At 44.8% G+C, this 26,839-nt stretch overlaps 1 protein-coding gene across 6 annotated transcripts; it reads right to left on the bottom strand.

Annotated features, from left to right (window-relative positions):
- Positions 1 to 1,843: 1,843 nt before the first annotated feature.
- PDCD4 (programmed cell death 4) lies at positions 1,844 to 26,556 on the bottom strand. Of its 6 annotated transcripts, none has more exons than XM_058810962.1 (13): positions 26,539 to 26,556; positions 16,353 to 16,499; positions 15,096 to 15,192; positions 11,493 to 11,789; positions 10,877 to 10,971; positions 9,113 to 9,226; positions 8,628 to 8,849; positions 8,273 to 8,370; positions 6,684 to 6,798; positions 5,791 to 5,898; positions 4,601 to 4,711; positions 3,727 to 3,866; positions 1,844 to 2,574 (listed from the first exon to the last, which is right to left on the bottom strand). In XM_058810962.1, the coding sequence occupies exons 3-13, from the start codon at positions 15,133 to 15,135 to the stop codon at positions 2,514 to 2,516; spliced, it is 1,401 nt and encodes a 466-aa protein (XP_058666945.1). In that variant the 5' UTR covers positions 15,136 to 15,192; positions 16,353 to 16,499; positions 26,539 to 26,556; the 3' UTR covers positions 1,844 to 2,513. The 6 variants fall into 6 exon arrangements, with proteins under 6 accessions (XP_058666945.1, XP_058666944.1, XP_058666946.1 ...); XM_058810961.1 differs by lacking the exon at positions 26,539 to 26,556 and adding an exon at positions 20,326 to 20,343; XM_058810963.1 differs by lacking the exon at positions 26,539 to 26,556 and adding an exon at positions 20,004 to 20,119.
- Between the last annotated feature and the right edge of the window lie 283 nt (positions 26,557 to 26,839).

Genomic DNA, 26,839 nt, shown 5'->3' with positions numbered 1-26,839 from the left:
GAAGCCAGATCTCAATCCCAGCACACTGAAAGGAGCCAGGTTAGCAGGATTACCAGTCTGAGCTGGCAATCCCCAGGCGCACAGGGTGTGCAGGGCACACAGGCAAGCTCATTAGCAAACTCTAAAATTACAACACATCGCGGCACCGGGGCTCGCCGGGGCCCGGCCGAGGCCCAGCACGGGTGAATCCCTGCCGGCCCCTCCCGGGTCACACACGCGGCTCCCCGGGGGCTTTCCCAGGGAAGCTGCTCCCGGTGCAAAGATCCCGCAGAAGGCGGACCCCTGTGGGGGATCCCGGCGCACTGGCCCGTCCGGTTCGGCGGCATTCGAGCCCGCAGCGTTTAGAAAGACAGCGGCTTTTCCTGCTGTTTACATGTCAAACAGCAGCGTGATTCACAGCGCGAATCCCGAGGCGCTGCCTGGAAACGAAAACCGGGACGCGTACGCCCTGGCCACGCCCGTCTGCCGGACGGTGTTTGGTGGGGATTTTATTTACAGAAGCAGAAAATAAACCAAAAAAGCGCCTCAAAGCCCGAGTTCCGCGGCGGGCCCTAGCGGGCGGGCAGGCAGCAGCTCGCCGGGCCGGGCAGGCCCGCGCAGGTGGGACGGCTCCACCCCAGAGCAGAGGCCGGCGCAGCTGAGGCGGGGAGCGGCATCCCGGAATCCCGGGACCGGGACAGCCCCGGGGGAGCCGCTCCCGCCGCGTCCGAGGCGGCCCAACCCCAGTGCCACGCCAAGAACTACAGTTCCCAGCGCGCATTGGGGCGGCCGGAGCCCCGTCGGGCCTACCGCTCCCAGCACGCACCGGGGGGCACGAGAGGGGTGCGTGGGCGTGGCGCCGCGCAGTGCAAGCTGGGAGCTGTAGTTGCCCCCGAGGACGGTGCCGTGCCGGAGCCGCCATGCCGGAGGGGACCGGAGCGCTGCGGGAGGTGCTGCCCAAGCAAGGTACCGGCGGCGAGCCGCGCCCGGCCCTGCGCGCCCGGCCCGGCACTCGCTCACGGCCCTTCTCTCCCTTTGCAGGGCAGCTCTCGGTGGAGGACACGCCCGCCCTGGTGCTGTGCAAGCCCAAGATTCTGCCCCTCAAGTCGGTGTCGCTGGAGAAGCTGGAGAAGCTGCAGAAGGCGGCGCTGGACGCGGCCCAGGCGGCCCCGCCGCCGTCCGCGGGGCCCGCGCCGCCCCGGCAGTAGCGCGGGGAGGGTCGTGCCCGGCGGCAGCCGCGATCGGAGGTACCGCTGTGGAGCGGCGCTGCCGCTGAGCGCGGCCTGAACGCGGGCGGTGGTGCCGGCTGGGCGGGGAGGCCGCGCGTCGGGCGCTGGCGGGGTAGGAGCTGCGCTGGTCGCTGCCCTGGCGCTGTTTCAAACGCGTCTTTAGAGGTACCAGAAAAGACAAACGGGAGGAAGCGAGTTCCACATCCCCTGCTCCAAGCCGGGGTTACCAGACCCGCCTGAGCACTGAAGCGCTTGGCTCCTAGAGCACAGCCTATTCCCGGCCTGGAATGGCTATTCCCAGCATTTCAGAACACCTGAAATATTGACGTGAAACTGAAAAACAAAGGAGAGGCTCTACCGAGTTCCTGGAAGCGAATCATTCTTAGATCCATCTTGTTCTTGAGCAAGGGCTGGCACGAAGCTCTGCTGCAAAGACAGGTTCACAGTATCTGTGCCAGCCTGGACGCTCCTACGCAAGTCAGTCGTGTTTTCCAAAACATTCTGGTAAATACTCATTTGCCATGAATTTAATTATTCTGTGCTCTCCTCCTGATTGCAATACCAAAGGGCAGCATTAGATGTACTGCTTAATTTATTCTGTTTAAAATAAATAAAAAGGAGGCAGAAACAAGAGCTTCACAAAAAATATTTTTAATATGTTTTACCAGAACTTTTCACTTTTCCAGTTACATAGAAAAAAAGACAAGTTTGGTACATGGGGGCTGAAACCAACCAGTGTTCTGCCCTGAAACAGATGAATTAGTCTTGTGCCCCAGCTGTATTTTCTTGGGCTCTTTAAAACAAAGAAACTGCTAATTTTTTTTAACTCCCAAAGCACAGTATTTCTTTAGCAGCAATGGAAATGGGATCACAGCAGCTTAACTTGACCCTTCTATAATAAAGCTTTGTATAAACCAGTGATTTTATGATGACAGCACTGTCCTGGAAAGAGCGAGCGGCAGTCAGACATCGATGCACACATGGAATGATTAGGTCATAAACATGGCACATACAGAGATAGCTTATTTCAAGGCACCACCACAGCAGAGTGGCTAGTTGTTCTACTATATGCCCAAAGAAAGAACACTTCTTCCTGAAATTTACAAAACTATTAAAAATAAAAAAAAAAGAAAACAATTTGTACCCAAAACATGTGCTCTTAAAAAAATACGAACTGTGCTAAGCAACTGTTAAATTTGGTCAGTCCCAGAGGTGCATCCATACACACACCAGAGGAGCATGCGTGCTGTATACATGGACAGGAGCTATGTTCCCTTGCAGGGCTGCAGGAGGCAGGTCTCACTTTCAGTAGCTTTCCAGCTTCAGACGACCTCCATCTCCCTCACTCACAAAACGCTTCCTGCCCCTGTAAGAAAGTACAAAGTCTCTTTTCAGTCATTTACAGTAGCATTGCTTGGTTTTTATCGCTGAGGACAATCTTCCCTTGGGTCTTGGAAGTCAAATATAAAGTGTGAGTTCAGCAGGGTTAGCAGTGATTACAATGTCAGCTCAGCTGCTTAAAAATGCTGGTTTGGAAACCTAGGAATGGTGGGTTTTTACTTAAAACTGAAGTACATAAACCAAAAATGCCTCTCAACATATAAATGGTAACCAAAGCATAATCAAGCTTTTGATGCAGTGATGACTCTCTATCCTCCCACACACCCAAACCTGCAAAGCATTTCATACCAACACACACACACAGTTTTAAGTGTGAAGTCCACAAATGGAGGCTGTTCTTGATAAAGATGCTAACATTCCAAGATCCAAATTTATCACATTTAAGAACTCTAACAAAACACCCAAAATAGAAAAGACCTGTCAAATAAATACTATTCCCAATGCATAAAACTGTGAATAATAGTATTTATATACTACTAAAAAAATTACATATATTCCCCAGAGGAAATGAAACTTTTTAACAGTTTTGTGACCAGTAGGGAGGTAACACCATACTGCTTAGGTACAGTTCACACAGCATCATTTATGCTACAAATAACCAAGCCATAACAAAACAAAAAAAACCCCAAAAGCATTAAACAAATCACAGGACAGATATGAGGAATGGGGTGTGCAGAGCTTATCCCCTATTAGTGTCCTGTTCCATTTTATGTAAATATTAGGATTGGTTGTCTCATCTCAGAACTCTACTCATGCTGTTTTGATAAGTTTAAACCATTTCTAAAGGATTATTTTTTTGTTTCCCCAGTATAACTGACAGTTTTCCTCTGTCACCTACATGGACCATTGTGACACCTGGATCTTCCAGCTTGGTGCTGCACTGATTTCTACCAAGCAAATCAGGAAACCTGAGGAGAGGCAGCCTTTATCCTCTGAGGAGCACTGAGGGGTGCTACCTGGGATTCACATCAGTGCAGCTTCTTAATACATATTTTTCCAGTCCAACTGTTGGTCCATCCTCCAGTTTCCAATCAGCAACACTTTGGTCCCCAGATGCTGCTTTCTGTACCCTATGACAGGAATGAAAAGCCTTTCCTATCTGCAATGAAAGAAGTACCTGGAGGGGCAGAGGTCTCTCAGTGGTTTGGAGATGATTCCAGCCTGGAAGCATTCCTCCACAAAGCGCTCCAGCACAGAATAGGAGTGTGGCACATCCAGGTTAATGTCTGGGATTTCACAGTAAACCCGTTCATAGCCCTGCAGTGTAAGGATTCACATAATCATTGGGTTATTTTATGATTTATTACAATGTTTTTAAATACCCTTCTGCATTCCAGAGGATTTATTTTTTTATATGGTTTCACAAACCTAAAGCATTGCAGCTATAAGTCAGCAGAGAAATAAGGTATATAATATCAGCCCATACCATTATACAAATATCCATATAAAAACACAACCTGAACTTTTAACTTCTAAGGAAGTCAGAAATTCACAGTTTGAAATCTGTATGTTAACCTGCCTGTTACTACAAGGGCAGTAACATGGGAAGAAAATGAATGTCTTCCATGTAAGTGAACAAAATGCAGCCACAAATGACCAACACAAGTTTATGCAGCAGGGGAGACTGGGGAAAACAGAGATGACTTCATCACTTCCCACCAGCAACACAGCTGGGTCAATTTTTATGCCAGTGTTGGTGTGGTCTCCAGTCTGCCCTGGGACAGAATTGCTGTCTGTACTCATCCTGAGAAGTCACAGATGGTTCCAACTGTTGAAAATACTGGTTTTTATACTGCTCTACTTGACATTTGTAATTAGTAGGCCTTTATTGTACTACTTCAGTTACAAAGAACTACCAGATAAAAAGACAAATTTAAAAGATGAAGCAATATGTCAGCATTTTAGATTATTAGTTTTAACCATTTAACTGCATAAGGGCAGATGGAAATTTTGGAAGACCTTTTACAAAGTTCTCTAAATGCCATACTTACTCTTTTCATTTGGTCCACAGTAATGACAGAAGACTTCCACAGAGTTTTCAGCAAATCCAGTATCATTTTAAAGGTCTTTTCTCCAGTTGACTCCAAAACCAGTACAATGGCCTAAAAGAAACCGTGCAAGTGTTTTGACTAAAATGAAAACACTGGCTCAGGTACAAGGTGTGTGAGCATATGAGGTACAGAAAGGACTGAATGTGTCATTATGAATTTTCTGGGTAAAAAAGCCCATTTGCTACATGCACTCACGCCTTCAGTTTGATATTTTTATTATTATTATTAGAAAAGAAAAACTAATGAAATCCTTTGGATAAGATAAAAGGTATGAAAAACCAGAAAGGACTAGACAGAGTGAAAAGCATTGCCTTTCTCTATCTGGTTTCAGCACTACATAACTATATCCATATGGCTGCTGCAGTACAGATGGCAATTAATTAATTTTGTGAAATTAATTTTGTATCCAAGGGATTTTAATTTTGTATCCATGGGGGTTTGTTATCTGTGATTTTAGGAGGACCCAGAAGCTTAAAATCTACAATCCTGCACAACCCCCATCAACTGAAATGATTCTGTAGTTCTATTGTGAAGCAATTTTCTATTACAAGTCAATTTACTGAAAAGGAAATTTTGTAGATTGTGGGTGTTCAGCTTTATTGGTAAACAACCATTTCTCAATTTGGCAGAAAAAACAGTACAAATGGGAACAGCCTCCCATATAGGCTGGGTCTGAAATATGTAAGCTTTTACAAATGTGCTGGGTGAAACAATCCCACCCTGAAAAAGGAAGCTCTATAACTTAAAACAAAAACAGGTAACAAAAACAGGTAACACCCATTAGAATACCCAGATATCTGAAACTAGAAGGAAATAAACACCAAAACAAAGCATGGGAGGATTTTCTTTGTTGCTATTCCTCAGCAGAAAATAAACTGAGCTCTTATTTTCAGGAACTTATAATAATCTGAACTCAACTATTTAACCCCCAGAAATTACTTCTGGATCCTCCCAGAGTCAGCAGCAGCTTACTTGTTGCACAGTGCACACACAAACCTTTAACTTTACATGAAACAATTTAGTTATTCAAATAACAGAGCAAGCAACCTAAGCTTCAGATGCCAGTTCTATTATTTGCATGCCCACATCAAAACACCAACAATTATTAAAGGGACCTGATTTCTCCTTACTTCATATACAAGTTCATGGTGAAAATGGGGTACTTCCAGTTCCTGAAGGCAGCGTTCTGCTTCCAATACATCGCCAGAAAGCAAATACTCTTTCAGCAACATATCAATCTATTGAATTTGAAAACAAAAACCCAACACTAATTAGAGATAAAATGTAAAAGCTGTCAACCATTTTGATAATCCACTAGCAACCCAGCAGCAAGTTAGTTCCTCAAACTTGCTGCCAATGCTTTTATAAATTTAATTAAATTTAGGCATTAATTAAGCGGAGACATTATCAGTAACCTGGAACACAGTGTAAGCCAAATACCTATCCACAGTGTTGATACAGAAACACCAAAATCATTGTTTTATAAGCTGTGTGTCACCATAAAAGGAGCACGTGGGTGGCATTAAGTTTATCCTCTCCCTTGAATGCCTCCTCCTATCATCTGTTAGGCTCCCAACCTAGAAATTGTAACATGACCTTTTCCTTTAAACCTGCTTACTTTATAGCATGGATCTCTGAACATTCCTCTTTCTTCCTCTCTCTTTTTTCAGTTATTACTGTGCTTTTGATCAGCAATGCCAAAATATAATAGTTTATCTAGTTTAGCCAGTTTCATCTTGGCTCTTTTAATTACTTCATCACTTTATACTGTGAGGTCTTAAAAATCTGAATGCTTACAAGTTTTGCTTGAAGCAAAGATAAACATATACTTGCAATACAGAATGTTGTACTAGCATGCTCCCACCAGTGACAAATACTACGAAATCAACTAAATTATCTACAAAGCCAACACTCATGACGTAAGACATCATTTTAGTATGGGATACTCGTCCCTGTTCCCTCTACCCCAAACAGAGAAGCTCAGAGCAGCAGCCCACAGGAGAGTGGGGAGTTGTGGCCTTACCTCTTTGACCAGGTGTTTGACAGACTGCTGGCCCCCTCCAGCCCCCCAGACGCTGTCGATGCGCTTGCCTCCCTTGCTCATGCTCAGCAGCACCGTGGCGCGGTCCAGCGCAGCTCTAAAGGCAGAGGCAGAGCTTTAAACCTCATCACAGAACTCCATTAATGCACCTGCAACTGCCCCCATGGCCACAGCTCCTCAGACAAAGCTACCAGATCTTTGGGAAGGGGTCAGGGTTAGCAGGTGACCATCCAGATCATAAAACCAGCAAAATATAAACTCCCCACATCGCCCTTCTGTCACCTTACACTGCTGCTCATACCAAGGACAGGTAACAATGCTGTGATGGCAGTAGATTAAATCACCAATGCAGAACCTGAAACATCCTCACAAAAAACACCTGAATATTTTTATTATGCAGACATGGATTTTATCCAGACTCCTCCAAGAATGCAGCTTGGCAGGTAGATCTCAAACAAAAAAAGGCCTGAGTCGCTGCCACGCTCAAGAACAGTTTTCTACTGAAATACTATTTTCCATTTCAGTCTGAAGAATTATGAAACCTTGAGAATTTAAGCCAAAGAAAACACTTCAGAAGGTAAATATGTAGTTGGAAAAATAGCACAAGCTAGGGATGCCTGCCAGTTTATTGAAAAAAGTATAAAAAGGGAAGTGAGGTGACAAAAAAGAAGTCTGGGATACAGTATGTACCGTCCATGTAAAGGAGGAACAGTTCTCCCAGCCCTCACGCTGGGGGCAAGCCAATAACAATAACTCTATTCACCAAGATTTAATGAGCAGGAAAGACTGGCCAAGAAATAACAAAGGCAGCAAAGCATCCCAGATGTGCAGAATGCAGGCTACAATCCCTCAAATCACAGGACACATTTATATAAGTGACAGACAATTTTCTCAATTTGAGCCCCCAAGGTAGGCAGCTAAGAACTGCTCCTCCTTCTGAAAGTGCCAAACTATAATCACTGCAAATGCAACTTCTGGAAGAAACAAGAGTTCAGCACCTCCATATCAGGCCTGAAACATACACTTATGGGGGTAAGAAAAAACATGACTCATTATTAAAACATCCCTCTTTGTCAGAGACTGCTCCTTCAAACTTCTCACACTGACATGGAAAACAATTGTACTTCTTAACAAACAGCGTTACAGAGAAAGTCTCGGAAATCACTGCACAGGCTTCAAACCTTTGCAAGGCAAAACAGTTAATCCCTTGTGTATTTCACAATATATTTACAGCAGCTGCCCTGATGCTATATTTACCCATTAATCACATCAAAGCTTTTTCTAAGACAAAACCTTCCATAACCACTTCTTCTTACAGCTCATTTTTCACTCTTGAACATACGCTGGACAACAAACCTGATAACTCAAATGTATTAATACATTTTTCAGAACTCAGTGTTTCTCTTCTGACTTGAGTCATTCTGGATTTTGTTGGTTTTTTGGGCTTTTTTTTTAATTTCAAATTAAAAAAAAAAGTTCAAGAAGTGCATGATTTATTTTGAAGCTGTAAAGTCCTGATCATTTTCTATTCCAGATGTCAAGGATAACTATAGAGAAAGTAAGGAAATTACCTTGCTTGGACACAATCCACAGTGCCTTTGTAGCCATCTATGTAGGTACTGCTTAGGATCCCATCTCCAACAGCTCTAGCAATGAACTGGCCCACCAACTGCAACACAACAGAAACATTTTTTATTAAATGCTGAATTTCAAAGAAGTTTTAAGTAGATAATTATGTGTTTGGTTTCCAGGCTTTATTTAAATGAGCTGTTTCAAAGTGAAAACACAGCCTGGGTAACTGGGAGAGGATTACAGACAGTAAGAAAATCAATTGGTATTTTTCAAAACACAGAGTATTTCATTTTATTTGATCTATTTCAGCCACAAAAAGCTTTTGACTACTGGCATAAAGATTTAGAAATTTACCTGAGGTGCCCTGGGAGAATCCAACACCAATTCGGGTAGTTCTTTGAGCAGTCTATCAAAGGATTTTTCCACATCAGTTTTGCTTACTACTGTCCCACAAAGGTCAGAGATAAGCTTAGATGTCATTTCCCTGTGACTAGCCTTCCCCTCTAATGCCAAGGAAACAGCCAGCACTGGCACACTGTATTTCATTTCACCAAGGTTTAAGTTCTTCAGCATCTCCTAGATAAGGTTTGAAAAACAAAACAGTGAGATTTCATAATTTTTATTATTTAAATATATAAATAGACCTCAAATATATATTTATGTGCTTATACAATTACATATATGCTTCTGCTCACATAATTAGTATAACTGCTTGGCTATTCTTACAGTATATTTCTTGCAAACTTCTCTATAAATGCATTCACAGCTGGCAATTGCACTACCCTGTATGCTACAGCTTTGACCCCTAACACACAGAAATAAAAAGGCACATAACATACCGAAACTTCGTTGGTATCTCCATGTTCAAAATACTCCTGGATGATTGGTGTTAAAGTTTTTTCAAATGCTCTTTCATCAAGAGGTAAAACTACTGTTTCATAGACACAGTTCTCCTGTTTTAAAAGGCAACAGAAGCAGATATCCTTATTGTCTTTTCTTGCAACTTATGCAGCACTAATAGCATCAAAATAGTGGGCTTTTAATCCTTAATACTTCATTCTTGGTAGTCAATATTCTGCCAAAAAACATTAGACTCTGTCTCTACTATAGAAGTGCAGATAATGGTGGCTAACTGTCATACTTCTTTATATTTTGACTTTACTGTTAGCTCAATTTAACTGAAAGGCTGAATTTACTGTTAAACAATGGTAAACACACCAAACTGGGTTCCTAGGATTCAGCTGATGCCACAGGAGCAGAGGCCAAGTGCCTCCATCCTGAAGGGAGAGCAGCAGAAGCTCCTGGCCCAGCCCAGCAGAGCTGGCTGTGCCACAGCACCTTCCCCTGCAAGTGGCACTCCTGTCCCTGGCAGGAGCCCTGCCTTGTTCCCTCCTCCTCGGTGACTCTGTGACCAGACAGGTGGTGCCATGCACAAATCACAGAAAAGGCATTTTCACAACATCAGTGAGCAAAGGCACTCCCTGAAGGGGAAAAAAGAGGCACACAGCAACTGCCTCATGTATCACCTGTCCAGCAGAGCTCCAGCAGCACCACATCTCCCCACTCTAATTTAGTTCCCTATTCTGCACCTACAGAAGCAGCAATCAGAGCAATATTACAGAGCTGAACAAAGACATATGATCAAAGACGTTTTTCAACCAATGTTTAATGGAAAGAAACTTTTCATGATCAAGAAGTATGGAAGAAATAAAAAAACCTATCCGTCCATCATATCAAAGTTCCACAGAATGCTCATTCTTCATTAGACTTTGTTCTATACACTTCTCAGCTCCATTTTAATGGCTGTTTCTGTTAATGTAATGTAAAGTGTCAAATTTTAGTGAAAATTGATCCTGGAAGAAGATTTTGATATTCTCACATACCATACCTTCAGCAGCTATGGCTACAGCAAACAGCCTCTACTCAAAGGACACCACCATTGCTCTGCTTATGTCACACAGAGTGTACTGATGGTCTGTCTTGCAATTGATCTGATCTCAGAGACTTCAGCAAGCTGTGCTCCTAATCACCATTTCCCTTTCGATGATGGAAAGCCCTCTGCTCAATAAGCTTTGCTTTCTCTCCCCTTCTCTCAGTAATATGGCTGTAAGATACAATCTTCCATAACATATTCTAAACATATGTCAACAAACTGTCCAAGCTATCAGCTTCATGAAGTGTTTACACCAAGCAGACAAGACATTGGGCAGGCTGGAAATACAGGGATTATTATATTATTATAAAGGACACTGTCCCCACTAACCTCCCCACTTGAGCAAGTCTGTGTTGCAATTTTAACACAGTGTTTGTGTGCAATATGGAGCAGCACTGCAACATCCACCTCTGTGGGAAACAGCAGTGGAGAACACACATGGGAAAGGGATGCTGCTTACTCAGGCACAGAAAGAGGGCTTGGGAATAAGATTTGTGAGTATTACTCTGTGACTTCTACACCAGCTGACTTTTTACTGGCCAAAAATCTGTTCTTGAGCATAAAAATGAGCATTTCAGTGTAGCCAGGCTGACATTCATGTTACTCACAAGGCCATTGAAATTGATAAAAGGAAATATAAACCAACACTGCAAAGAAACTACTGGCATACCTGGTCATCATCATAATTAGGATCCTTAATATCCACTTCTTCCACATCATACACTTGACCTGGTGTTCCCCAAACTCCTTTACCACCTGCTCCACCTGGCAAAAATATGGGAGAATAAGTAAGGACCACCAGCCTACAAACAACACTTGTGAGTTCAACACAGCATTCTTTCACTGCTTGTGCCCATCTCCTGACTAACAATACATGCTGAAGAGTGTGTGTTTGTCTGACAAGTTCCCACTTCCTCAGCCACTTTGCATCACTTTGCAGAAAGACATTAGAAGTAGTATGGACTGCACAGGAATTCCTGAAGGTTGAAACTGTATTTTCAAGTACAATCATGATTTCAATTTGCATTAGTAACAGTCCCATGAACCATGAGCAGTTCAGATTTGTGTATTAAGCCTGCTAAGGAAATGTAATTCCCTCAAAAACAGATGTTGACATATTAGATTTGCTGCCACCTGCTATTGCCACCCACTAAATAACATAAAGGGCCAAAAGCCTGCACAGAGATTGTGATTTATGAAAATAATTCCCAGCAGAAAAAAATGCACTGTGCTTTGAACAAACCTTTATCTTTCTCATTGTAGTCTCTCCACTAAGCCATACCCACCTTTCTTTGGTAGACCTCTGCCCTTTCCAGAGCGGGATCGCCTGTCCAGGAGTTTCCCCTTTGGGCTCGTTGGTACAACTCCAACCTTCAGTGTCTCTCCATTCTCACTGACAGAGTCTCCTCTCCCAGAATCTCTAGAGGAGTTTTTCCTCAACCTTCTCTTTGCTTTAGCATTTATTTTGGCTTCAGTAATGGAAGTTGCGGGAATCCAATTTCCATTGATTTCAGTTTTTCGTTCCTCAGACCCACCATTTTCTTCATCACCAGAAAATGGAGCATCATTTAGATTCTCAAGTTCTTAAAAAGAAGACAGAAAAAAAAATCTTATAGTTTTAAACAGTTTTATGTCAGAATACCAAAACACATTCCACTTAGAAAGGATTGTAAGATCATATAGAACTCTTGTTTTCAACAGGGTAAAGGCAGAGGTTGTTTTTAAGGTATGTCTGCATACTGCAGTAATAAGGACTTCCTTATTCCCCTGCACAAAATATCCACAATCTAAACAGAGCAGAAGTCAAGAGCTGGAGAGCAAATTAATAAAACCATACATAAATACATAAACCACAGAAAACCCCACCCTTGTTAAACAAAAACTATCCCAACTCCTAAGTGCATAGATCTAAGTGCCTCGTTCTCACTCCTCCCACTCTTCCCTTGATTTAGAAACAAATGAAACTGCCAATTCAGTAAATTCTGTAGGAACTTACCAATGTTACAAGACTCATCACCAAAGTGAAATTAACTCCCTAAGTCATCAACCAACATTCCCCTTATTCAATTAAAGGAATTTCAAACACAGCTCACTAGCAAGAAAAGCAACAATTTAGATGTAGAAGAAAATTAAAACAGTACTCATTTTATTTTTTGGTTTTGAAGTTATGGGGGAAAAATGCTGTTCACTACAAAGCTTGGAGAGCTTGGTAATGAAGACTCCTAGAATATACAGTCCTGTGAATCAGTGGGATCTCTCTTCTCTATGGACTGTCTCTCACTGTAGCTTCTGTCAAGACTGCTTCTACACACAACACAATCACATAATACATTTGTTTTGTACCCAACAAAAAACTCTCTCACTACTTGAGGATCTGTAAATATCTCGGAGCACCGAGATATACAATAACTTCACTCTCTGAGGAAGCACATTTAATGTTTAGGTCTAAAGTCTTACTTCACAAAGTTAAGGTTGTCCCCCACTACTGCTGTCTGGTTCAGCAGAATGTCTTATTTAGAGCATTATAAACAAAAGCTTTCACAAGCTATTCTTCCCCTTCTTAACTAATCAAGATTAAAAAAAAAAAAAAGAAAAAAAAAGAAGAAAAGAAAAAGCACCTGAGAATCAATTTACATTTCAGTGAGTACCCTGGGAGTCTTTGCAAATTAGAAGACACAGAGAACAGCCTCAGCTCTCTGTTACACAGTTCTCCATTTCTTCAGAACTGAGCAGAGCACTAAAGACAACCCAGAGCCCCAACACTAGCAGGGCAAGATGAGGGCACTCAGAAGAAGCTGCTTTTCCAAAACCGCTTTACAGAAGAGTTCACTGCCATAAACCCAGAATATGAAGAGTATTCAAAATTTACATTTGAACTTAGCTAACATATTAATTCACCCTTCCAATACCTGCTCATCAGCAACCTGCATTTGGCAATATTTCTCAGAATTGTGTTTTTTTTCACTTTGAAACAAGTTCACGAACATTTGTTTTTAAAGCCAAGTGGACTAATAAAATATTGCCAATCTCCAAGTATTTACCCATATCAAAGATTATATTAAGCAGAGCAAAAGTTGATGGAACTGCCTCCTTTGTGATCAAAGAAATAACATTTAGATACTGGTGTTCAGAGATGTGAATGCTACAGCTAAGCAATAGTGCAGCTATTCCAGGCTAAGCTTCATCTTTCCACTCATTACTCCCACAAAAGCATTCCTTTTATGCTTGCAGCAAGCTAAAAAAGAAAGCATGCATCACATCCAGGAAAAGATTTCTCACAAGCGGTTTTCTCTGTTTGTCTAACATTTTAATAAAACAATGAAGGATTTGCATAAAGCTAACAGAGGGGAAAAAAAGAGCAAACCCAAACAGGTTTCCTTCCTCTCATTCCCCAGGAGACCCCATCAGCAACAACCAGCTCCTCTCAGTCAAATCCACTCTAATTCTTCTTCATGCTCAGTCTCCCATGAATTTCTCCAGTTTACACCTGAGTTCTGGCTGTCCAGAAACTCCACTCTTCAAAGACCACTTACTCCTTTCTCAGTTTCCAAAGGAAACTGCCAACAATTAACACAAGTCAGCCCTGACTCTGACAGCTAAGGATTAAAAGGGAGGCTACAGTCCAACCTCCTTACACAGCCCTGATCTCAGGTTCAAGACTAAAAGAAATCCTCCACAGGAAACCCAGAAGAATTAATATTTCTTACTACACTGGGTTTTATATAACACTGTAACTTCCAGCTGAAGCCTCTTTCTCTATAATATGGTAACCAACTGGTCCTCCACTATTAGTTACCTAGTTAGGCTTCAAAGAACAGACTAAACACACATACTATTTTCCAAAAACTTGTATAATAAAATAAAATAAAATAATAAGAACCTATCAAATGGTGCAGATCTTCCTTCTAGCTTCTTATTTTCACCTCATAGAACATATACATATATAGGCAGCAACAGTCTTCAATCAAATTTAATACTTTGCTTACTATATATTAAGAAGTTATCCAAATTTATCTCATTACCCTGCCATTCAGCCTAGCAGGCTCAGTTAAAATGTGTGCTTTTATGGGCTACCTTTGTTAACAAAGCCTTCTACCAATTTTAACTGTCCAAACTTTGCCAACCCAGCTCTCCTGCAGCTTTCCACCCATTAGCCATATATAATTCTAAAATGGTGACAACCAAGGTGTCTTCTGCACTAACCTAATTCTGTTAAATATCAGAAATCATATGGAGTATATTGCCACCTCAACTGCATTACCCACCATCTTAAAATAGATACATGTTATTCTAAAAAACACTTAAAATCTCTTTGACATGAAAGAGTCAGGGCAGACCATCACAACCTTTGGAAGATACAGAAAACAACATGAATCTGTGTTACCTTGACTAAGCATCATAAAATAAATGTGTGATATGGACAAAAGAGTCCATTTCATGGCAGTCTCTAATGTGTACTTCCTAAATTTTTCCCATGTCAGCCCACTTCCAGCCAAGCCCTTCCACATTTGTTTCCCCTAATTCTAAGGTAAATTGTTGCATAAAAGCAGAATTTAAACACACCTACACATTTTACTTTTAAGTTTATCCTTTTCTTCACACCAGCACTACTTGAACTCAGATGATAAGGAGAAAAGTACAACTACTACCCAGTAACTTACAGAAATGCTAACTTTTTATTTTAATAAAACTTAAATAAACATAATAGAGCAGGGTTCTTTGATATACAATTGAAGGAATTATTCTGTAAGGTTTTGATTATTTTATTTTCTAAATCAGTATTGTTAAAAAAATTCTCAGGTGATGCATTTTTTCTACAGAGAGCCCTTCTGGTCAGCTAAGCAACTTTAAGTTTAAAAAAACTCAAACCAATTGAATATATTACTTACCTGTTGGGGTAATGTAAATGTGCTCCTTTTCTATTTCCATAGCTGCTTAAGAGAGCTGACTGTGAAATGTAAAGTCTTAATGTTTTCCCTCCAAGGCCTAAACAGAAACAGAGAAGTTTAAAGAACAAAAACCACTAGATCAAAGTGAAATGCAAAGGCTTCACTCACAAAATATAAAAATGGGAGGGCTTCAGTTACAATTAACTATTAGAATTAGCTGTAAAGTTGCTGGGAAGGTAAATGGTGCAGCAAGAGAGAGGCACCACCCTCCAGCACACCTAAGCCTGGATGCCTTAGCAGCTCTCAGCTCTGCTGCTTATAAATGGGACAAGAGCCGTTATTTTAAGGCTAACAGCCCCATGTACACAGCTTTTTTTAGCTGATAAAAGCCACCTCTATCAACTCAGACTGTCCTGTTCTGCCAAGTGGTTATCTGTATGAATGTACAATAACAGTGTTATAATTGCACCCACAAGAGAAACGTTCTTCATGTGAGTGATGCTGATAAAATGGCACCAACATATGGAGTTCAGCCCAGCCCTTAGAAAACAAGCTAATTTTTGATCCTCCCCTCAAGGACACGGTGTTTGTTTTGCTGTATGTGTACATACAGCTATCAAGTTTTCACATCTGTGCTTCTGCACCCTTCAAACACTCCTTGCAACCACCATTCAATCTGCAAGGGATAAAGTTCTCATTTAAACACTTCTCTTTTTGGCTCCTCTTTCTCCCCCTTCCTAGTAGCTGCTATTCTCCAAATCAACTCATGTTACTGTGAAGAGGATGGCATCATCCATCTTTACTTTATGTACACAAAATATTAAGCAGTGCCAGAATTCCCTCATACACTTCTTCACCTGCAACATTTTCACAAATCCCTTCAGAGGCCTTGGAGAATTACTGGTGTTTGTGTCTGTCCCATAGGAATTCAGGAGCCCTTTCTTCCCCCTCTCATTCTTTGCTGCCCTGAAAACTGTTCACTGTTGAGTGGCAAGATTGTGACACCAAACAACTGCATTCCCTTCCCCTTTTCTCTTCCCTGGTTTTCCCCTTTCATACCCACTTGCCTGCCACAGACCCATTAATGGCAAATGATTCATCCCAGACCGTTGGCAATAAAGAAACTCTGGTTTGGGGCACAGCATTCAGCTGTCATGGTCCTGTATTTCCTAATGCCAACCAAACAGTTCCCAGCCTTGTGCAATAAGTCTTCCCTGCCCCACACATTTTTTTAAATCAACACTTTTCGTGAGTTACCTCAAGCAATCATTCAGGAGTTCTCAAGTGTTCCAGTCACTGTTGGTTGAGATATTTTTCTGTGCAGGTCTCAGTCTAATCCACACAAACTACCTTGAAAGAACAGTTTTGTCCTTCCTAGTGGAACGTTCCATCAGTTGTCCACCTCTTGGGAAAAAAACAAAAAAAGGACAAAACCTGTGTTAAATAATAATCACAGCTTTCATCATTTGTAACCAAGTTCTAAACTTCAAGGGGAGAAATGCTCTTCCTGTACAGGACCTTAGCTGAAATCCTCCACCTGTGGCAACATAATAAATAACAACCCAACTTCCACGTGGTACCACTCTGAGATTCAGCACCCTGCTTTGATTATAACAAGTGTGATGGAATATCCAAGCCTTACAGCCTGCTGTCACACTGATCAGGAGATAGGAGATACACTCTCAGTTTAGCAATGCACCTTCTCACTAACTCAAACCAGAAGATTCTGGAGCTTCAGGATGCTGGGATTTTATCACTGTCTCCAAACCACATCATTTTCTTATTTGCAGACTTACATCATACAGCACTACTGATAAAACTATGGAACACAATTTGCAAAAGTGCCTTTAAAACATCAGAATCCATCTTGGAAGAGATAATACAGGAACAAAATGGACAGAAGCCACTTTAGGCAGAACATAAACACCATGGCAATTTTTAAGATGAATCAGTGACATGAACAGTACTTTTAAAGTAGTTCATAAGACAAGGGTATTTTTTTAAGTCACTGAAATCCACCGATGAAACATGTTCGGTGCTCTGTACCCACTACCATTTCTTGCCCTTCACCTAAACAGGCAAATCTACCTCAGCAGGCACAAAGACCTTTAGAACAACACACGCAGCAGGACAAAGCTTCCAAAAGTTATCAAGACCTCCCGAGGGGCAAAGCATCCCCGAGTAACTTTCACAGAGCATGCACTTTTCCCTTCTCGCTAACTTTAGGCAAACACCCCCCCGTTACCGAAGCTTGGAGACCTGCCAACAGCAGCTGCTGTTTCGCAGCCGCACACACAAAAGCCACGGGAAGATTCGGTACTCCTACCAAACCCGTGCCGCCGGCCGGGACCAACGGCGGCGCAGCGCCGGCGCTGAGGAGCGGGCGGGACCGACGGCTCAGGCCGCCGGACCGAGGGCTGCAGGCCGCCGGGAGCGGGGCCGAGGGCTCAGGCCGCCGGGGCCGGACCGGCGCACAGGCAGGGCCTGGCAGTGGCTGCCCCGGCCCGGGAGCGCCCGCAGCTCCCGGGATACGCCCGCAGCTCCGCCGCTCCCTCAGGGCCGCGGGCCGGGCCGAGTCCCCTCAGCCGCCGCCGCGCGCGCTCCCGCTGCCGGCCGTGCGCGCGCCCGCCACCCGGCCCCGCCCCCGCCCGCGCGCCCGCCCGCCCCCTGCCTGCCTGCGTTTTCTGCCCCAGCGACACGGCCACCCGCGGCGCCGCCATTGGCTGGCTGCCGCCCGCCCCGCAGCCAATCGGCGGGCAGGGCTCGGCGCGCGTTCGGCCGGGGGAGAGCGGGGAGGGCGAGACCATCGCGGGTGGGTGCGGGGAGCTGAGGCGCCCCTGGGCCGGATCCTCCATTGCCCTGTGGGACGCGGCCCGGAGCGCCCGCCCCGGGAGAGCATCGCCTGAGCCCGCCCGCCGAGGGGGCAGGTGTGGAGCGGCAGCCCCCGGGATGTGCGAGAGCGGCTCCTCACATCGCGCCTGGAGGTGCTGGGTGCTAGCCCTGGGGCGGTCGCGGAAACGCGGCAGCTGTGCCTGGTTCCTCCTCCACGTGCTGTTCTACATCTTTAATTAAAAGTCAATTTTTCTGAAGAAAACCATCAGAAAAAATAACCTATGACCTCTTATCTGTGTGTGTCTCTCTGCCAAGAAGTGGAGCTGAGGCCTTTGGCCGCCTCCCTCACAAGTCCTTCCCTCAGCGTGGGGACGGGGCTGGGGCAGGGCGGCCGCTGTCCGGCGGGATCGCTGCTGCTCACAGCCACCTTCGGCCCTGCCGAAACCCTCAACACAGGTTTAAGGATTAGCTTTGGAATTGACAACCAAACCGTGCATGTCGGTCCACAGCCTTCCAAACTTCCCACCTTGTTTCAGTTTACATTTACCCTCCTGTTTACTCTGTACGAAGTGCCTGAGGGCACACACCTAATTAAAGATGACAGTCTCCTCTAATTGTCATGTGCTTTGCCTCCATTCAGGCCTCTCCTCAAAAACTCAGCTCACTCTTTGTCTTCTCTCCCTAATTTGTCACTCCAGAGAGCCCATGCAATGAGGGAAGTAAATACAAATCCCTTCTGCTTTGGTACTTGTGCATAGCACGATTTTCCAGCTGCCAGCGAGAGTAACCTCCTCAGTTAACCAGATTATGACTTGACTTTTGTAGTATTATTAAATATTTTTCCTATCTAATTCCACTCCACATAGGTACACTTCTGCCTGAAATAAGAGTTCCCTGGTGTTAGAGCCTCAGAATTAATTTACTGGCCTGGCTCTGCATGAATCATCCAAAACAGGTTTAAGATCTCAGACAACAATCTGTTAAAAGAATGTGCAACACGATTGCCATGTTTTCATGATATTTTCCCCATCAGCTAAATGACAGAATGAAAACTTTTCTTGCCCATGAAGACACTAAATTGCAGACTTTTTCAAGTCAGAACAGTCCAAAGTGCTCACACAAGATTTTTTTCACACGCGACCTAGAGGCAGCTTTAAAAGATGTTATTTCTCCATCAATCAAAAAATAGTTCCTGGTTTGTTCTCTGCACCTTTGCTGACTCGTGCATACCAAGCAAACCACCACAGTGTCATCACCGAGATTTGGAAACTAAATCTACCTGTTAACACTGATGGTGGGATTCAGCTTTCCCTGCAAGGCAGAGTAGGGCTTTAAAGAGATTTTTCTGTAAAGAAGAAAGAGGTGTGAGAGAGGCTGAAACAGTAACCAGAACCTGCACAGGAGAAGATGGCACAAAATATGGCATCATGCCAATTACACCTTTTGAAGCACCATGGAAAACTGCTAAAGGATTTTCTGCTAAAGTTTAGGTCGGGATCACTTCCAAGAGGCCTAAAGCTGGGTCAGTAATCAAAAGAAGATGAAAACCACCAAACCATCCAGCACACCTCCAGACAAGAAAATTGTATAGTTTTTCTTTCTTCTGCTGAGTATCTCTATTAGCAGCTGGGCTATCAATCACTGAAAATCTCATCTGCACATATTTTCCGATTTCTAAAGCACTGTGACTTGAAAAAGAGCTGATGTGCATGAAATACATTTTGTATTTTTCCATTGTATCAACCAGCCTACTAATAGACATCACCTCTTTTTCCCTTTCTAACCTCAAAGCTGCCTACAATAAGTAGAAAACAGCTGATCACATGCTAACCTCTGAGCTGTAGAGACCTACTCGCTCCCTCCCTCCCTACCCCAGACATATTAATAGCAAACACACCACCAAAACCCCATGAAAACAAAACAGCAAAATTCCTCCTCACATAGAAAGGGGAAAAAAAATCTAAAAAAACAAACAAAAAAAATTCTCCCAAATTGTTTGGAGCGTTTCGGGAGTGTCTGCAGCTGGAGGCAGCGGTGAGGGTGTCCGGCCGGCCCCCGCTCCGCATCCCGGGTTACCTGTGCCGCGCCTCGGCCGCCGGCCCCGGCCGCGCTTCCACCCCACAGCCGCCGATCACCTGGAGCAAAACGCTCGCACGGAGGCGAGCAGGCCACTCTCCAGCAGTCTTCCTTCCTTTAGAGCCTGCTGGGTTGTTTTCAAACTCTCCCCTCCCTTTCTCACATGCAGGCCAAGCCCTCCCGTAGCAGCCAGGGGAGGAATCCATTGGCTGGAGCTGCCCCAAAGGCGTGGAGCGGCCCTTCCCCCGTGCCGTGCCCGGCGCACAATGCACACCGCGTGTCCGCGCTGCCCTGCCCCGGCTGCCCGGCCTTCGCTGCTCACCGAGCTCTGCCCGCGCTGCCGCTGGGCTGCCTCACGCACGGCTTCCGACCTCCCGCACCAGAGAGAGCAGTGAAAAGCAGAGAGAAGTTGCCTTGGGTTAGAAACGCCGCAGAGCATTTCCCTTGCGCTCCCCACTGCGGATTTTTCAAAGTTTTACTTTCTGTTTTAAATATTTTCGATAGGCAGCATCTGTGCTCCTGACACCTCAGCAGTGCTGTTTGATTACAGTCGAGTCTGTTACTGTGTCACTTGGAATAAGAATTTCCACACATAATGCAGACAGCAAAAATGTATCATATCTGTTAAATCAATCTGCTCTGTTCAGTTGCCTGTCTCTTGGCCTTCTGCTTTCCTTCCCTTCAGATTACTTTTAATTTTGCATCTTCTGCTAAGGTGCCTTCATGAAATGAACTGCAAACACAGCACATCCATTCTTCTTCATCAGGCAGCGTCAGCTCCAGGTTGAAAGGGTACTGAAGCACGCCTTCACTTTTTTAATGCTCAGTAATTAGAGCTCATTTGAACACCCTCGTGCAGCTCCATGCGGGAGCTGGGAGCGGGGCAGCGCTGCAGCCCTGGGTGCCCTGGGTATCGGGGCTGGGCGCCCTCGGAGAAGGGATCGCGTTGCGTTTCCCTGAGCACGGACACCGAGGGGTCACCCACTGCCATGGCTTTGCATAAACCCTTTCCCGAACCACTGCCTTCCCGTCTCTGTCGTGGCTTCCCAGGACTTGCCCCTCACATTGCACAAGAAGCCTGCCCTGCTCAGGGCTCCGAGTGCGCCCTCCTGGCAGCGGCAGCAGCGGCTTCGCTCCGTCCGACTGTTCCGGGCATGTCAGCTCCGTGCTGCCGCTGTCATCTGTTCATTCTTGCCTTAACAAAGGGCAACCACGCATCTGAAAAGACGCTTTACAGGAAAGGGCTGAAGTTGTGAAATGTGCAGAAAAATGGGAGTACTTGATTTAAGAGTTCCAGACGGTGAGTTCATTTAAAAGCTAACAACCAGAAACACAAAATGCCACCTCCACCTCAGAATAATTGACCCTTTCTACTGGTTTACTGTGGGAGAAAGTCTTAGGGAGCCATTTATTAAAACAAGGTGTGTTATTGCCTTGTAATTATTATTTGACAAGCTGAGGTCCTGTGATTAATAAATCATGTGCCTGCTTTTTGTGTGAATATAATCACATGCTCTATATTTATATGGACAGAGGCTTGCAGAACATTTACCTTTGTGCTTAGAACTGGCAGGAACTTCTGTGCTATCAGGTCTCCTATCAAAGGCACCCTGTGATATAATCCTTATCATGACCTTGTCAAGTTCCATCCTCAAAGCAATTCAATATTTTGCATGCATGACTGCAGTGGGAAGGCCACTCCAGAACCACATTGTCAAATGGTTGGTAATGATCTTCTGATCAAAATGTCTGATGCCTCCTTTTGATCATTTATTCTGTACCAGCTCTGGCCCTTAGCACCTCAGCTCTTCTCTCATCCCTTCCTAGGAGTGTTTATGTGGAGAAAGCCTCATGCTCACAGTATTTGCTTTGCAAAATGGAGTGAGATAGCTTCTCCTCAAGCTCATCCCAGCCTTCAGTGCAGCCTGGGCTGCACCTCTCCTGCTGTGTTCCAGGATTGCATTTCTCACTTCCTAGTTCCACTGTTGACAAGTCAGTCACTTGGCGATCAAAGCTTGAACTGCCAGGGAGCTTGTAGGAAAGGCTTTGGTCATTTGTGCCTCTGACCACCACTTTCTGCAATCTACCTTTCTCTGTGTAATATTTCAAGCCTCCTTTCTCCTGAGGTTGCTTCATATTTTCTGTCATCAGCAAATTCACCAGTTCTCAAGTAACATTAGTGCCAAGCTCATTTACAAAAGCACTTTGCCAGATCTGCAGAGTGATGCTCAACACTCCCCAGGTAAGTGCCCTCCTGCCTGACAGCTCTGCTGCTCTCACACCAGGTCTTTAAGGGGGTTATACCTTGTGCAAAATCACCTCTCCCTTTTCTTAAGAACTTCCCACGTGGCACAATATGAAATGTGCAATGTAATCCAGAGAGGTGATATCCACCCCATTTCCTTCACTAAGCAAATGGCTTGCAGCTTGCCTTACCCAAGAAAGATAAATGGGTGTGATAAACCCATTTCATCTCATGCCATTTACCTCCCTCTCTTTCACTAGCCTTTCCTTCACCATTTTTTCTGAATCTGTCCTTATGCTATTAAGCTGAAACCTTCATGCCTCTTCTTGCCCAAATCAGTTCACTTCTGTACAGTTTGCCGTGCTCCTGTCCCTGGCTGAGGGACCTGTTAAAGACATCGGGCCAGTTCTTCCAGAGCTCTGGCATGTGGATTGGCCCGTTCCTCTGCCTTCAGCGCAGGAAGCAGCCCTGAGATTTGCTTCTATCCTGGCCCCAAACATTTCCATACTCCCATCCTATTATCCCTCACATCTGCAGCCACATGATTAACATCCTCAGCAAAAGTTAAAGCAAAGTGTGAGTTCAGGTTTTGCACTTACCCAATGCATATTAACCTCTATCCCCTATAATTTCTTCTTCCTCCTGTTTTCTTCAGCTCTATGCAAGCAGGAAAAACTTTTCCCTGTTCTTTATTAATGTCCTTTAAAAGACAAAATTCTGACTCCCTTTTGAGACATAGGGAGTTTTATACCAAATCAGTTCTTTTGCTTTTTAAAATGATTCCTTGCAATGACTGTTCATTCTAAGTAGCATTTCTGAGGTATAAATTCATTCAACTGCAGCATCTGTCTCCAAGCTTTTCCCCTTCCTGGGTTTTATCTCCAGTTAACTAGAGTTTTATCCCCTATCCTGGAGTCTCATCCCAGTGAAATTTAGACATGTAAATCCCCAGGCTCCAAAGGAAAGCTGACTATATGGATTAGTTCCTGTTACTTATTTAAATATGCCCCTTGGAACTCTGAAGCTGTATCAGTCACGCCTGCCTTCATAAATGGGATATAATATTTTGAACAGGGTACTGTTTATGACTAAAAAACCGGCAGCCTCTCAAGTCTCCAAGAAAAAAATTGACCAGAGTGGATTTTCATTATAGTTCTAGGGTAAAAATAAGTAGCTCAGTGGTGGAACAGAAGTAGTCGGTGTTTTAGAATATTCTTTTTTAAACTTTATATTTATAACTGTGCCTGTCACCTTTTGTGGTTAACACTAACAAGGTGTTTTGCCTCACTGGGGCCAAGAGACTCAGCCAAGGTGTTTTCCTGACCATTGAGGTCTAAATGTCTACATGCTTTTCTTCACCCCATTTCACGTCTGCTTTTTCCTCCACCTCTCCTCTCCCTCCTTCTGACTTTCCTCCCAGAAAACAGGACACTGTCCCTAAGTCCTGCCACTGGCCTGAAGCCAGAAAAGTGTCAGCATACAAGGACTTGACATTTTCAGCTCTGCTGCTGCAGGGCATAAAGGTTTGGTTCCCAGTGCCTCCCACAGCCCAGCCCGCTGAGCTGGCCAAAGAGTGTAACACCTCCTGATGTCCTGGCAGGTGTCTGAATGTGCATCCAGGCTCCTTGCCAGGCTGGACCACCTGGTCTGGAGGGCGCCAGTGCTGCTGCACCTTCACTGTAGCCAGAACTGGTGGGAGAACAGCAGCCTGGCAGTGCTGATACAGGGAAAGCCACCTCTGGTCCTCAGTGGTGTCCCCCAGGTTGAATTGTTCCCTGCTGAGGAAGGTCCTTGTGACCTTCCCATGTGAGTATGGCCAGCGGGCAGGAGGGATGGGGCTGGAGATGGGGCTGCAGTGGCCATGCTCAGCCCAGGGCCATCACACCTCGCCCTCCAGGTCCCTGGCTGCACTCACCCACCCCACAGCATGCCAAGGCAAGCTGAACTGCAGCCTCAGGCACAAGGGTTCCCAGGACAGCCCCTCAGCCACAGGGCTCTGGGGAACGGAGCAGAGCTTGGGAACGGTGGGTGCTGCTCCCAGCCAGGGGTTTCCAGGGCACTGCCCAGGCTGTGCTCATGCTCCAGCTGGGCTGAGTGCTTCCCCCATCTCTGCCCACCCCGAGGAGCTGCCTGGCACCCTCTCTGCAGGAGCAGGTGGGGTGTGTCCTCTCGCTGGGGCATGAGCCACACAGTCAGCACTTCGGGGCTGGGTTCCCACCTCTGACCGACTTACTGCATGACCTAAGGCAAGTCACTTAGCTGCTCTCCTGCCTTTCCTGACTCTGCTAAACGCCAGGGATAATAAGTAACTTTGTGTGAGTGCTACAAAGCTTTGAAATCTTTAGATGAAAAGGTGCTGCATAATTGCAAAGCATTTTTAATAATGCTAATCATTCTCTTCGTTCTGCAGTGCCAGTCTCAGGCTGCAGCAGCCTCCAGCAGGCAGCCAGGGAGCATCAGGCTCTGCTCAAGTGCAGCGTTTTCCTGAGTTTGTTTCCATTTTTACCTCATGCTGGTCCAAACAGAAATCTGAGCTCAGTCCAGGACCTGACAGAAAGCTGCAAACTCAGAGCAGTGCCTGGGCCTTGCAGACAGCAGCTTTCTGGAAGACAGGGGAATTTGGGGGAAGGGATTTAAACAGCTGTGTTGACAACACAGACAATGGGGATCTGATTCAGGCTGAGGGGGGCTACGTGAAAGGCAGCACAACACTGAAATGAAAGCAACACTCAAGAGCAATGAGAGGGAAGAAAGAAGGATTACTTGGGTTGAAATGCTCCTGGTTTGGAAGCAGCCACAACCACATGTCCCAGGAGATGCCTGGCTGGCACCAGCCTCCCCTGCATCCCAGAGAGCCTTTATCCTTTAAATGCACTCTGCCAGGGATGCAGAGGCTTCTGGGGCAGAGTGCTTCAGTGTGAACCTTAATCCAGAGGATTGCAAAGGCAGTGCTTTTGTGAAGCACTGCAGATAGATGAGGTTATCTTCTTTAGTTAGGCCTGCAGAGCTCATGTTTAACCACAATATTATTTTTATTTGACTCACTAAATAACAGTAGCTAGTGATGCCTGCAGCTCACTGCAATCCAATACCTCCTCTTCCAAACACAGAAGACAGTGCACTGCTGGAAACTCCTGTGATTTTATCACAATTTATATGCTTTGGGGATTATATCCTAAAATCCCAGCTCCTTGAAACAAGGGAATTTTAGCTTTCATTTATAAACAAAGTATGCCCCTAGCCCTCAAGGTTTTGTGGATGAAAGATTTGAAACCATGAAACTAGTGAACCTAAAAGCTAAAAAAAAAAAAAAACCTGGGAGGTGAATTAAGAGATCCTAAAGTTTGTGGGCTAATTAAAAAAAAAAAATTAAGAAAAGAAATAGTCAGCAAACAACTTTGTCTTGGGAAGTGGGGCAGGGCTTGGGCTGACTCCTGGTTTTTGGGACTTGGGGTTGCCAATATGCCTTTGAACTTTGCAGCCATTCATAAATCCTTACATAACAACAGCAACCACAATGCACTGGAGCTCTAGAAATGCTGACATGAGGAAAGTGGTGGGAAAAGATTATTTTAGAAATGTATGACAACTCACCTTGAAGCATTACCTGAAGCCTCAACAACCCATATCCCCTTGGAAAAAGGAGCATCTTTCTGCTCTGGGAACTCATTTTGCTCTGCAGAAAACCTTTTGTAGGTAAAGAAGAATTCAAAGGCTCCACAAGATCACATAATTGTATGAAAGAGATTGAATATATGACTTGGTCCCTTCCATTTCAGGAAAGTGATTCTTCTTTGTTTCAGTGGGTGGTCTTTGCTGAAAGCCTCCAGGACCAAATAAGAGCAAATATGAGCTTCAAAACCCTCATGAGCATCACTCTGCTTTATCCTGAGCACCTTCAGGCTCATTCACAGGCAATCAAGACACCACAGTGGCTCTCGTTGGGTACCAGCTGACCCACCCCAACTCCCTGCTCACAACTCCCTGCTCCTGCTGAGCCAACATCCACTCTCTCAGAGCACCTGCATGGTGCTTGCAGCAAACAGAGTTCACTTCCCACTTTGCCTGCCTGACAAGAAGTGATCAATGAAAGTGAGCTCATGCCATTCCTTGCTATGGTGTCAACATAGCAAGTGCAGAGAGATGGGCAGCTCCTGGAAGGAACATATCCAAGCAATATTTCTGAGGGGTTTCTTCCAGTTTTTTTCCTCCTTTCACCAGGCTGGCAGAGCCGAGTGCTCCCTCACACTGCTCATATCCGCTACTGTTTTAAACAAGTATTTAACTTACCTTAGTGCTCAAGTAGTGCTCAACCAGACTCTCACTGCTGGTTTTAAGATCAGACCCCCCAGAAGGGGTTTGGGAAGAGATGTGCTGGTGGCTGAACTACAGCAGCAGCTCGTGAATCAGCACCTGCCTCTGCAGGAAGAGAAAAGCAGAGGAGCATGTAACTCAGCTTGTGAACATGCAGTCACAGGGGCATCAGCCTGCTGATATCTTGGCAGACTAATATCTAGCATATCCATCCTGCCTGCTTGAGTTAATCTTTCTCAATTGGAACCAGGCACTGGAATAGCTCAGCTGGAGTGGT

Source organism: Ammospiza caudacuta, chromosome 9, assembly GCF_027887145.1.
Source record: "Ammospiza caudacuta isolate bAmmCau1 chromosome 9, bAmmCau1.pri, whole genome shotgun sequence".
NCBI lineage: Eukaryota > Metazoa > Chordata > Aves > Passeriformes > Passerellidae > Ammospiza > Ammospiza caudacuta.
This window is presented reverse-complemented; position numbering and strand designations above follow the sequence as displayed.